Source organism: Pristis pectinata, chromosome 25, assembly GCF_009764475.1.
Source record: "Pristis pectinata isolate sPriPec2 chromosome 25, sPriPec2.1.pri, whole genome shotgun sequence".
Lineage (NCBI taxonomy): Eukaryota > Metazoa > Chordata > Chondrichthyes > Rhinopristiformes > Pristidae > Pristis > Pristis pectinata.
The window spans coordinates 28741640-28754376 of record NC_067429.1 but is presented as its reverse complement, the minus strand read 5'-3'; the positions used below and the strand labels follow the sequence as shown (position 1 = coordinate 28754376).

At 41.0% G+C, this 12737-nt stretch overlaps 1 protein-coding gene across 8 annotated transcripts in view; it reads right to left on the bottom strand.

Moving 5' to 3' along the window:
* Window positions 1–12737, bottom strand: part of tlk2 (tousled-like kinase 2) — a 136436-nt gene that overhangs the window by 18565 nt on the left and 105134 nt on the right. For all 8 annotated transcript variants that reach the window (XM_052038450.1, XM_052038448.1, XM_052038447.1 and 5 more), the window contains 3 exons: window positions 10408–10546; window positions 1270–1381; window positions 70–177 (listed from right to left, as the gene is read on the bottom strand). In XM_052038450.1, the coding sequence (XP_051894410.1) occupies window positions 70–177; window positions 1270–1381; window positions 10408–10546 (359 nt within the window). The remainder of the gene's footprint in view (window positions 1–69; window positions 178–1269; window positions 1382–10407; window positions 10547–12737) is intronic.

The following is a 12737-nucleotide window of genomic DNA, read 5'->3' as shown; positions in this document are numbered from 1 at the left end:
GCAAGGAACAGGTGGCTTGAAACCAACATTGTTACTAGTTGCCACATGCCTTTAGCTGCATAACCTCACCTTAGCTTCTGCGCTGTTCACCGGCTTCTGAGGGAACTGCACCTCTGTGGCTTTCAAAATTGTGTTTTCCTGTAGAATGTCCTGTTGGGACTGGTTGTGACCAAATGGCTGTGGAATGGAGAAGAAAAGGTGAGCACCGGAGATCAAAACAGCAGATGGTATATTTCAGTCTATGGACTACAAGTTTGAAAGTTAGGGAATTCTTAATGTACCCTTCTTCCTCATTCTTGATTGAGATATTGGGGGGAAAAAAAACGCCCTATTGAGGGAACTTAAAGTTGCCAACAGTTCTGAATGGCATGGGACTTCCTTCATCCAAGTAGAAAATCAGCTGACCCATTGAACTTTAATACAAAGTAGCAATTTTCCCATAAAACCAAGAGGTTATGGGACATACCCATGAGTTCCCAGGTCAGCCCTGACACCTTAAAAGGAATGGCTGACGATATCACCAGGCAGATCACAGGGAGTATAAGTGCAAATGACCAGAAGCACCAAGGAGACTGCAGCTGGAATTGACCTTCTCCCTCCCTACTCCACCACGCACCCCTCCAACCCCCCAGCATCCACCACTGCCCAGAGCCCAACAAATTCTGACCTGGCACCAGGACTTCTGGGACCAGGGACACACGTTGGTCTTCAGGGCCAATTCCAGAGCCACATCAGCCCTAGGCAATGAAAACTATACTGGCAGTCATAGTGCTTTTCTGTTACTAAGACCAGGGCACACTACTGATAGATACTGGTTTGGCAGTGTATAACACTGTGATATAGTATTCATGGGCACAGGTCTGTGTATAACAAAGGTGTACTAGCTGCCACAAGTCCATAATCATATGATCACAGGGGTACAGTATTGGGAGGTACTGGGGAAGCAAAGGCAGGGGAAGGAATGAAGGAAAGGAAAAAGAGGAAAAGAATGAAGATTGTATTTATGCAATGCCTCATCTTCAGGATTTAGCCATGTTGCATTTCATGTATGCAAAGAAGCCCAATCTTTTTTCCTGATTAATGTAAAAAGAATTAGTTTGTGACAGATTTCAATTAGTTTGTGACAGATTAGTTTGTGACAGTCCCAGATTTCAAGGTTAGTTTTTATCTTGACCCACAAGGTGATGTCAAGTATACAAAACAACAATGGAACTGAAAATTTGTTCTGTGAAACATTTTTAAAGCAAAAAACATACAACTAGAAGTTACCTTGCGTCCATACAGACATTGATAGAAGATAACTCCCACAGACCAAACATCTACCTTATTGGATATCTTAGGAGGCTCTTTCCCAACCACAAAGCATTCAGGAGGCAAATACCTAATGAGAGAAATGTTAGAGTACTTTGAACTACAATTCCTGCTTCAGTGATACAAACATTAGACAAGCTCAATGTGCTAAATGACTACCATAGAAGAACACAAAATAAAACTTGAATACTTCTACCAGTTGACACTAGTCTTTCAACAAAAGATCAACTGGGATAAAAAAAAGACTTCAGGGTGTTATGGGAAAAAGGTCAATCAAAAGCAAAATTCACTGTGTCCCAATTTTCAGCTAGCTTCAAAGTAATCCATCCTCAAAAAAATCATTAAAGATCAGTAATTGCTGGTGACATAGAAGGGGAAAGTCTAAATGCCCCATCGTAACGTATCCCTATAAATGCAAAACCAAAAATAAAAGCATCTGCACTTAACATTTTTTATAAACTGCTCATTGTGCATATGAAGTATGTGGATACAAAGTGGTCAACACACTAACACACCCTCATCTCCAAATACATTCCTACACTTACAAACTATACACACTTTGTCTGTTACACACCTATTTAAAAGCTATTGTTACGGACTCAGTGAAAGTCCCTTTAAGAGAGAGAGTGTGTGTGTATGTGTGTGTGGGGCGTGCTTACGTCAATAGAAGATAAAGGACGTAATGACGTTGTTGAAGAAGTTAGAAGAAGAAGAAGGAGAAAGAGAGAGAGAAGGGAGAGAGACACCAGCCTGCTTGTTTTCTCTATCGATGGATGAGAAACAATAACTGTGTTTGCCACTGAAATCCATGTATGGAAGTTGGAAGAAATCCGGTGGAGTTCACTTTGTTGCTGACCTGTAGAAGGAAACAGGTATTTGTGTGTGGACGACCACGGTTCGGATGCTTTTCGGGGTGAGGAAGTCACTACCGAGTAAACACTGAAGTGTCGTTTGGGTTCCATCGTGGAACATTTGGATTTCGTATGTACTCTCTATGTTTTTCTACATCAACATCTTATCTTCAGACAACGGTGGTTGTTGAAGAAGCCCTTGCTCATGTTTCACCTTATGGCTTGCGGAACTGAACTTTAAGAACCATTCCGGAACTGGGAGTTTTGGACTTTGCCACACACACACGAAGAGTTTAGTTTTGGGATTAACGTTCGAGGTTTAACATTTTTGAATTCTAACATACTAACATTTTTACTTTTATTTTACGTATTATCATAAGTAGTGATTAATAAAATAGTTTTTAACACTGAATCATGCTCAGTGTGTTTCTTTTGTTGCTGGTTTGTGACAAAATTGGGGGCTCGTCCGGGATCGTTCCCAAGGTTAACAAGATTCGTCCGGGATAGTTCCCAAGGTTAACGAGTGTCGTCTGGGATTGTACCCCAGATTGACGAGATTTGTTCGGGATTCAATCCAAAGATTTTTGAGGGAGGTCTGATAAATTCTTTTTAATTGGCTTGTGTGTGTGGAAACCAGCAGCAATGGATATTAAGGCATTTTTGGAGTCACCAAGCCAAAAGGGATTGGAGGTGGCGAAAAAGGATGATTTGATAAAGATTGCTACAAGGCTAAACCTTACAGAAGTAAAGCAGTCTATGAGGAAGGCAGATATTCAGAGACTGATAGCTGGCCATTATGTGGAAAAGAAGGTGTTTGAGGAGGAAGTGTTAAAACAGTTTCCTGGAAGTGAAATAGCAATTTCTGAGGCACAGGTGCAGCTGGCAAAGATAGAGGCTGAACGAGAACAAACCCAGTTAAAGATAGAGGCTGAACGAGAACAAAAGAAATTAGAGGCTGAACGAGAGCTAACTCGGATGAAGATAGAGGCTGATCTAGCAATGAAGCAGATGGAATTGAGGAGGATGGAGCTGGATAGAGAGGAGAAGGAAAAACAGAGGCAGCATGAGTTAAAAATGAAGCGAAAGAGTTTGGAATCTGATTCTGATGATGGGTTTTTAGCCAGCAGGGAGGTTCGATTAGTCCCTCCTTTTGAGGAAGATCAGGTTGATCAGTATTTCCAACATTTTGAAAAGGTTGCTGTGAGTTCAACTTGGCCAAGGAAAGGATGGGCTCTTATGGTACAGAGTGTGATTAAAGGTAAAGCTCAAAAAGCTTATTCTGCTTTGTCTGCTGAGGATGCAGCTGATTATACCAAGGTAAAACAAGCTATTTTGAAGGCCTATGAATTGGTCCCTGAGGCTTATAGACAAAAATTCAGAGACTTGAGGAAATCTACAGATCAGACTTATATGGAATTTGCCAATGGAAAGAAAATATGTTTTGAACGATGGTGCCTGGCTAAAAATGTAGATGGGGATTATGATAAATTGAAAGAATTGATACTGGTGGAGGACTTTAAAAGATGTGTTCCAGCTGAATTAACAACATATTTAAATGAAAAGGCAGTGGAAACTTTACAAGAAACTGCTAGGTTGGCAGATGATTATGCTTTAACCCATAAATCCAAATGGGGACAACCTAAAACCTTTCAAAAGAGTTACAAGGACAATCCAGGTAAACCAGAGATTAAATTGGGAGGTAATCAAAAAGGAAAAGATGAAAAGAAGCCAGGGCTGGAGAAACCTGTTGAGCGTACTTGTTATTACTGTAGGAAACCTGGCCACGTGATATCTAATTGTGCCCTTTTGAAGAAAAAGGAAGCTGGGCCCAATGCTTGCTTTCAGGCAATTAAAAATCAAAAAGGTTTAGGAGATGCTGTTAAAGATCAGTCCTTGCAAGAGGTAAAAGCGGAAAAGTTGGAAGAGGTGAGAAAGGAATTCCGTTCGTATGTATCAGAGGGTTTTGTTTCACTGAATGATGAGTCACCCCAGGTGCCAGTGAAAATTCTTAGAGATACTGGGGCTAATCAATCTCTCTTGCTGGACAGTGTTTTAAATTTTGGTGAAGAAAGTGACACTGGTGAAGTAAATCTAGTACGAGGCGTTACAGGTGAGACCACGTCTGTCCCTTTTCACAGGGTGATTTTAAAGTCAAAGTTCGTAGAAGGACCAGTCGAGATAGGGATAAGACCTAGGTTGCCAGTGGAAGGAGTTTCTTTGTTATTGGGAAATGACCTTGCAGATGGAGAAATTGTTCCTGTGGTACGGTTAACAACCAAACCAAGGATTGATGAGTCTGAGAATGATCCAGATGTTTACCCATCATGTGCGGTGACTCGAGCTAGAGCTAGAGAATTAGCCAAGACAGACAGTCCGGTGCAGTCTGATGTGGTTCCTTGTGACAGTCCTAAACAGGAAGAAAATTATGATGCCTTATCTGAGACTTTTCTGTCTTCACTGGAGGATCAACATCCTTATAGTGAGCCTGAATTTAAAGATTTGTCTTTGTCAAGGAAGGATTTTATGGTGGAACAGACAAAGGACCCTGAGTTAACAGAATTGAAAGAAAAAGCACTCTCATGTGAGGAGATTAAAAAAGTGCCAATTGGATACTATGTCAAAAATGGAGTGTTAATGAGGAAATGGAGACCTCCCCATGTCCAAAAATTTAAAACTCGGTTGGAGAGAGTCTGCCAGCTAGCGAGAGAGAATCTGAAAACAAGCCAGATAAGAATGAAGACATATTTTGATAGACGTGCTCGGCCTAGGACATTCGCAGTGGGGCAAAAGGTGTTGGTATTTTTCCCTAGCCAAAATAATCCCTTGCAATCTCGTTTTTCTGGACCCTATGTTATTGAATCTCGAGTGACTGATCTAACATATATAATCAAAACACCAGATAGATGCAAGAAAACACAACTCTGTCATGTAAACATGCTAAAGCCTTATTATGAGAGGGATTCAGTTGTGGCCTTGGTGGATGATGTAAAGGTTGTTTCTAGAATGCCTGATGTTGATGTTGAGGAAGGCCAATTTAGACCAAATATTGTTCCATCAAAACTAAAAAACCAAAATATCCTGGAGAACCTTGAAACGAAGTTGGACCATTTACAAGTTTCACAAAAACAACAGATGAGAGAATTAATTTTAAAATTTAAAAATTTAAAAATCTGTTCCCAGATGTTCCAAACAGAACATCGATAATTACCCATGATGTTGATGTTGGGGATGCAAAACCAATCAAACAACACCCATATCGAATGAATGTGGAAAAAAGTAAACTTGTTGATCAGGAAATAAAATACATGTTGGAAAATGATATTATTAGATATTCTACTTCAAATTGGAGTTCGCCCTGTGTTATTGTACCCAAACCTGATGGAACTGTTAGATTTTGCACAGATTACAGGAAAGTGAATGCTGTAACGAAGTCAGATGCTTACCCTATTCCCAGGGTGGATGATTGCATAGATAGAGTGGGAAAGGCAAAATTTCTTACAAAGATTGACCTATTAAAAGGGTACTGGTGTGTCCCATTAACAGATAGAGGAAGGGAGATTTCAGCCTTCGTAACCCCTTCTGGATTGTATGAATACAATGTTTTGCCATTTGGAATGAAAAATGCTCCGGCAACATTTCAAAGAATGATTAATTCAGTGATTCATGGGTTAAAACATACAGATGCCTACATTGACGACTTAGTGACTGGGAATGATACTTGGGAAGATCACATCTCTGCGTTAGAAAGGTTGTTTGAAAGACTTTCCAAGGCTAACCTTACAGTTAACTTGGCTAAAAGTGAATTTGGCCATGCCACTGTGACGTATCTTGGTTATGTTGTAGGTCAAGGCAAGCAAGCTCCTGTTCAGGCAAAAGTTCAAGCAATATCTGAGTTCCCTATTCCCACAGGTACGAGGACTGTTAGAAGATTTTTGGGAATGGTTGGATATTACCGAAAATTTTGTAAAAATTTTGCTGATATTGCTCTTCCCCTAACTAATCTTCTGAAGAAGGGAGTAAAGTTTGTTTGGACAGATTCTTGTCAAGAAGCATTTGATAAGCTGAAAGCCATTTTATGCTACCATCCTGTGCTCAAAACACCTGACTTTGAAAAGCCATTTTCATTAGCAGTAGATGCCAGTGATGAAGCTGCAGGAGCTGTGTTGTTGCAGAAGGGTGACCTTGATGATATTGACCATCCTGTAGCTTACTTTTCAAAGAAATTTAATGAGCATCAAAAGAATTATTCCACCATAGAGAAAGAATTACTGTCGCTTGTTTTAGCCTTGCAACATTTCAGTGTATATGTTTGCACCGCTCAGAAACCATTGACTGTGTATACAGATCATAACCCATTGGTGTTTCTGAGCCGAGTCAAAAACAAGAACAGAAGGCTGTTAAACTGGAGTTTAATTTTGCAAGAGTTTGATCTCATGATAACTCACATTAAAGGCAAAGATAATGTGATTGCTGATTGTCTTTCCTGATGTTAAATGGGAAACATGTATCTGTACTAATCTGATAGTCTGTAGTTGTGTAGCATGATAATTATTAACATTACTAACTGTATGCGCGGTTAAAATTTTCTTGGGAAAATTTTTTTTTAGGTGGGAGGTGTTACGGACTCAGTGAAAGTCCCTTTAAGAGAGAGAGTGTGTGTGTATGTGTGTGTGGGGCGTGCTTACGTCAATAGAAGATAAAGGACGTAATGACGTTGTTGAAGAAGTTAGAAGAAGGAGAAAGAGAGAGAGAGAAGGGAGAGAGACACCAGCCTGCTTGTTTTCTCTATCGATGGATGAGAAACAATAACTGTGTTTGCCACTGAAATCCATGTATGGAAGTTGGAAGAAATCCGGTGGAGTTCACTTTGTTGCTGACCTGTAGAAGGAAACAGGTATTTGTGTGTGGACGACCACGGTTCGGATGCTTTTCGGGGTGAGGAAGTCACTACCGAGTAAACACTGAAGTGTCGTTTGGGTTCCATCGTGGAACATTTGGATTTCGTATGTACTCTCTATGTTTTTCTACATCAACATCTTATCTTCAGACAACGGTGGTTGTTGAAGAAGCCCTTGCTCATGTTTCACCTTATGGCTTGCGGAACTGAACTTTAAGAACCATTCCGGAACTGGGAGTTTTGGACTTTGCCACACACACACACACGAAGAGTTTAGTTTTGGGGTTAACGTTCGAGGTTTAACATTTTTGAATTCTAACATACTAACATTTTTACTTTTATTTTACGTATTATCATAAGTAGTGATTAATAAAATAGTCTTTAACACTGAATCATGCTCAGTGTGTTTCTTTTGTTGCTGGTTTGTGACACTACCCATTAACTCTCCATTGTACCTCTGCATATATTGTACACAAACTATGTGTTTTACTCAAAGCAATCAATGGACAAGTGCACTGTACTTATTACACACACACCTACATGCTGTCCACTGTATCCATACGCATGTACACAACAGCTGCTTAAATCCTACACACTGCACAAAACATGCTCACTCCACCTACTGGAATCAAAAACACGAACATACACTGTGGACTGTCTGCTCAACTAAGCAAACAAAGGGAACGTCTGCGATAGGGTGGAGACTGAGACTGTCCATGTCACAGTTGGTTCTGGCACAGTCCAGGAGAGGGAAATGACACCCGTTTAACCATAGCTTATTTGTCTGAAGGACTGTAAAGAGAGGAAGATGAATGAGAGCGAGTGGGAGGAAAAAATGCTGGAACTGAGAGAGCAAAACACAGTCGCTGCTATGTGAAATTAAAAAGAATGCTGTAAAAACTCAGCTGATTAGGCAGCATGAGTGAGAGAATAGAACTGAGTTAATGTTACAGGTAGATGACCTTGCATCTGAAATGGCCAGTTCTAGCGCAAAAGGTAAAGTCTGATGATTTGAAATTGTTGAATTCAGTATCAAGTCCTGAGGAATGCAAAGTGCCAAGATGGAAGATCTTGAACTTATGTTGGCTTCACTGGAGCAGTGTACGAGGCCAAAGACAGAGGTTAGAATGGAAGTGGGATGGAGAATTAAAGTGATAGACAACTGGAAGCTTGGAGTCGCGCTTGTTCTGCACAGCAGTCACCAATATACATGTGCAGCATTCCGGAAGTTGCTAACTTCAGAGCCATAATCTCACAGAAGTTCTTAAGCCAGAAACCTTTCCCAAGGTACAGCAGGGAGACAAATCAGTAGTGAACTGGATGCAACATGGTCCTTTCAAAGATATGTGCTGCTTTACTCTGGCCTGTGGCATGGCAAAAATCATTGATGGAAGTGCAACTTTAAAAAATAAAATAAGCACGGATACCACATGCAGAGGAATGGACCCTCAAACATTTGAACAATTTCATACAGAGCTTAAACGTTCATACTTCACAAGATCACTTTCAGTCCTACAAAAAAGTTGAACTGTATTAATGTTGAATTGCACAAGACTGATTTTTAAATAAGACTATAAATGGACTTGCAAGAGAGAAGGTCATAGAATAGTTTGTTACTGTACTTTGGGTCGGGGTGGACAAGTAGCCAATTAACTGTGAGGTGTTTATGGTCAGGAGGTGAGACACTCACTGTAGGATACTAAGCCACTAACCTCTGTAGCCTGCTTGCTTGGCAACCTGTTCACTATTCAGTCCTACCACTGCCTGCAGTGGTTGCAACGAGCATCATCTACAAAGCAGACTGTGGTTACTCGCCTGGACTACTCTGACAACACATCCCAAACCCCTGATCTCTGCCACCAAGATAGACAAGAGCAGCAGGTGCTTCGGTACACCAGCACCTGCAGATTAACCTCCACTTCATGTACCACCTTGACTCAGCAAAATATTGCTATTCCAACATCATTACTGGGTCTAAATCTAGAATTCTACTCTACAGCAGTGTGAGGCTACCTTCACCAGAAAGACTGCTGCAGTTCAAGCTGCTGCTAATCACTACCTCCTCAAGGGCAATTAGGAATGGGCAATAAATGCTGACCCTGCCTGCGATACCCACGTCCTGACAAGAGAATTAAAAACGTACGTTCTACTCCACATTATCCTGACTTGGACATATATCCCAGTTCTTTCACAAGCACTGGGTCAAAATCCGGTATAACCTAGCAAAAGCACTGCGATAGAAGATGGACTTCAAGAAGATCGTTCCTTTGCAGCTTTTCAAGACTAGTAAGGGTGGACAACCGCAGCTGTCCAGCAAAACTCCAATACAGCAAATGGAGGTAAGTAAAATGGTGGCAGGATAACCTTCTGTGGCTATGGTGACTCTGTTTAGATGACATCAATTACAGACGGTGTCATCCATGTACATCAAAGTCAAAGGCAAGCTTATTGTCATATGCACAAGTGCATGTGTGCACAGGTGCAACGAAAAACTTACTTGCAGCAGCATCAAAGGCACATAGCATCATATAACATCACATAGCATCCATCCTCTCTTCTAAGGCAATAGAGGCAATCATTGCCAGCACTCAAGTACCAAAATGGAGGATAAAATTGGCCACACCACATGGAGAAAAGTATAAATAACTACAAAGATTTAAGCATAAAAAGCAGCAAAACTAGAAACAAAACATGTTTTCTGCTAAATAACTAACAAGGTTTATTGCGGAAGTGCAGGATTTAAGGTTCAAAACACACTTCCTTTGAGCTTGCTCAGGAGTTACTTCTCTTTAAGTACACCGTATACTTGGGTGTGAAAATCCTAACCTCAAAATTTGACTTGCTTTCAGCTACTCCTTTGAGTGCCTTCAGTACCACGTTCAGCTTTTTGGAAGCACCTGGCACCAAATGAACACAGAAGTCGAATGCGAGGAGTCTCCAGCCTAAGCCGGTGTCACATGTGACTGGCGCACTCTGTTGCTAAAAATTACAGCCCATACTGATACTGTGCATCTCACCTCAAATCATGCCTAACGAAATATTTACATGTTTTTCAATTTTTTTTAAAAATCAAAAGGAGGTCAACATGAAGTCAATTAATCCTCTTGATGATAATTTAGTTTGATTTCTTCAGGCTTCAGCTTGCCATTGTACCCTTTGATACCTGATGTCATGGTTCATGCTGCTACAGACAGTACCACATGAAGGGTAGTTGCAACCTGCAAGTGACATTTCAAGTTCAACAAAAAATTACAAGCAATTTATATTGGATTTCAGTCTAATAGGCTTCAGATGGAAACACCTGAGCTTGTGTGAAATGAGCCAGCAGGCAGCCCCATGGAATCTCACCAGTATGTGCCTGCTCCCTGTGACGTGAGCTCCATTCCATCCACTGAATTGTAGCTGTCATCGTCCATGATTTTAGATAATCCAAAATCTGTGATTTTTATTTCTCCACATGCTGTCCCGTTCACCAGCAGAATGTTACCTGTGAAAGCATAAAATCCCACACATGATCAAGAATTGTTTCCCATGTCATAATAAAGCTGCAGCACCAACAGTGACTGCTAGCTCATGCAACTGCAACGCACATTTCAAGTTCCAAAACATTCTTATTTATTGTGCACTCTATATTGAGTACACCCACTAAAAAAACTGGCACACAATACTTCACAGGAGGCATAACGGATAACCGTGCTGGCACACTCCATTCATACATCATACAAACCCATTCCTCCAGAAGAAATTTTAAACCTTTTCTTTTAGGTCTACAACATCATCTGAAAAATGGCAAATGCATTTGATAAGCCAAAGATTGTCCTTAAATTTTAAACTCAGAAAAATGGGTCAAAGGTGTTCAGATTAATAAGTTCAATGACAGCATTTCTCCACACATGAAATATTTATACGCATCATGTCATTCCAACTTGTAAAGGTTCAATGATCCCTTTGACAGAGCTCATTTTCATTCACATTTTATAGGGCAAAAACCCTTGAATTTTGAAGTGGCAAGGAAATTCATTATTCACAAATGTACCTTACGTTTGGACCATTCCATTTGCTTGGCTACAAATTCATGGACATCTCAAGAGGTGGTGCCTAAAGAGGGAGGCATCCATCACTAAGGACCCTCACCGTTCGGGACATGCTCTCTTCTCATTACTACCATCGAGGAGGAGCCTGGAAGACCCACACTCAACGATTTAAGGACAGCTTCTTCCCCTCCGCCATCAGATTTCTGAATGATCCATGAACACCACTTCACTATTCCCTTTTTTTTTGCACTATTTATTTATTTTCTAATTTATAGCAAGATAACAAATATGATTCTGATTCCCTGTGGTAACAGAAGGCAGGTGACAAGGAATTGGATGGTGCAGTATGTTTCAAATTATTTATTTGAATTTCAACAGAGAAGGCCAGCATGTAGGTACACCAAATAACTAGAAAGGTAATGGAATGTTGATCATTTATTACAATGGGAATGGAATATAGCAAAGCTTCCCTATTTATACAAGTTTATAGGGCACTGGTGAGACCATACTGCAATTGGGTTTGGAAGGCTGGACTTGCATTGGAAGCAGTTTGGAAGATATTCATGAATGATTTAAGGAAAAGCTGAGCAGGCTGGGCCTATACTCACTGGAGTTGAAAAGAACAAGAGATAAACTCAGGGCTGTATGAACATACAAATAAAGAGCAGGAGGCGGGCTCTTGGCCCCTCGAGCCTACCCCCAATTTAACAAGACCATGGCTGACCTATTGCAACTTTAACTCGTGTTCTTGTCTACCCACAGTAGCTTCTCACCCGCGTGCTCCTCAAGAATCTAGCTACCTCTGCCTTAGAAATATTCAAAATCTCTGCTTCCATCACCCTTTGAAGAGGGCTGAAAGACTCACAACTCTGAGAGAAAAAAACTGCCTCAAATGGGCAACCCCTTATTTTCAAACAAAGAGCCCAGTCTTGTGTTCTTCAAGCATCCTTTCCACACGTAGTTGGACTCCTCAGCATCTTGCACCTCCTCTCAACCACTTCCAATTTTCTCGATAAAGGTAACATTCTGAATCAGGAATCCTGCTCCTTATTTGCATGTTCATAAAGCACAAAGGTTCCAATAAGGTTCTCTCTTGTTCTTTTGAATTCCAATGATTATAGACCCATCCTGTTCAGCTTTTCCCTACAAGATAACTCCTCCATCACAGGAACAAGCAATTTCCAGCACATCTTCCCAAAACACCATAACCCACCCTATTAAAATTATCAGCATTAGATAGCTCAAACACCCATCAGAAACGGCTCCAGGGCAATCTGAATTGTAGAGCATAGAAAACCATTTGACTTGTGCATGTGCTTTGAAGTTTATCCAAGTGGTCCTACACCCCATCCTATCAACTTCCCTCACCAGCCTAGTGTTACCGATCAGGTTGCTATTTGGTGAATGTCCCTTTAAAACGTAGTACAGTATAGTGTGTGTGTGTGTGTGTGTGTGTGTGTGGTGTCATCACGACAGCAGGAAGATTACAACATGCTGATGCTTTTGCTCAGTGAGTCGGAGAGAGAGAGAGAGAGAGAGATAGAGATAGAGAGAGAGAGAGAGAGAGAGAGAGAGGGGGAGAGAGGGGGAGAGAGGGGGAGGGAGGGAGGGAGGGAGGGAGGGAGGGAGGGAGGGAGAGGGAGA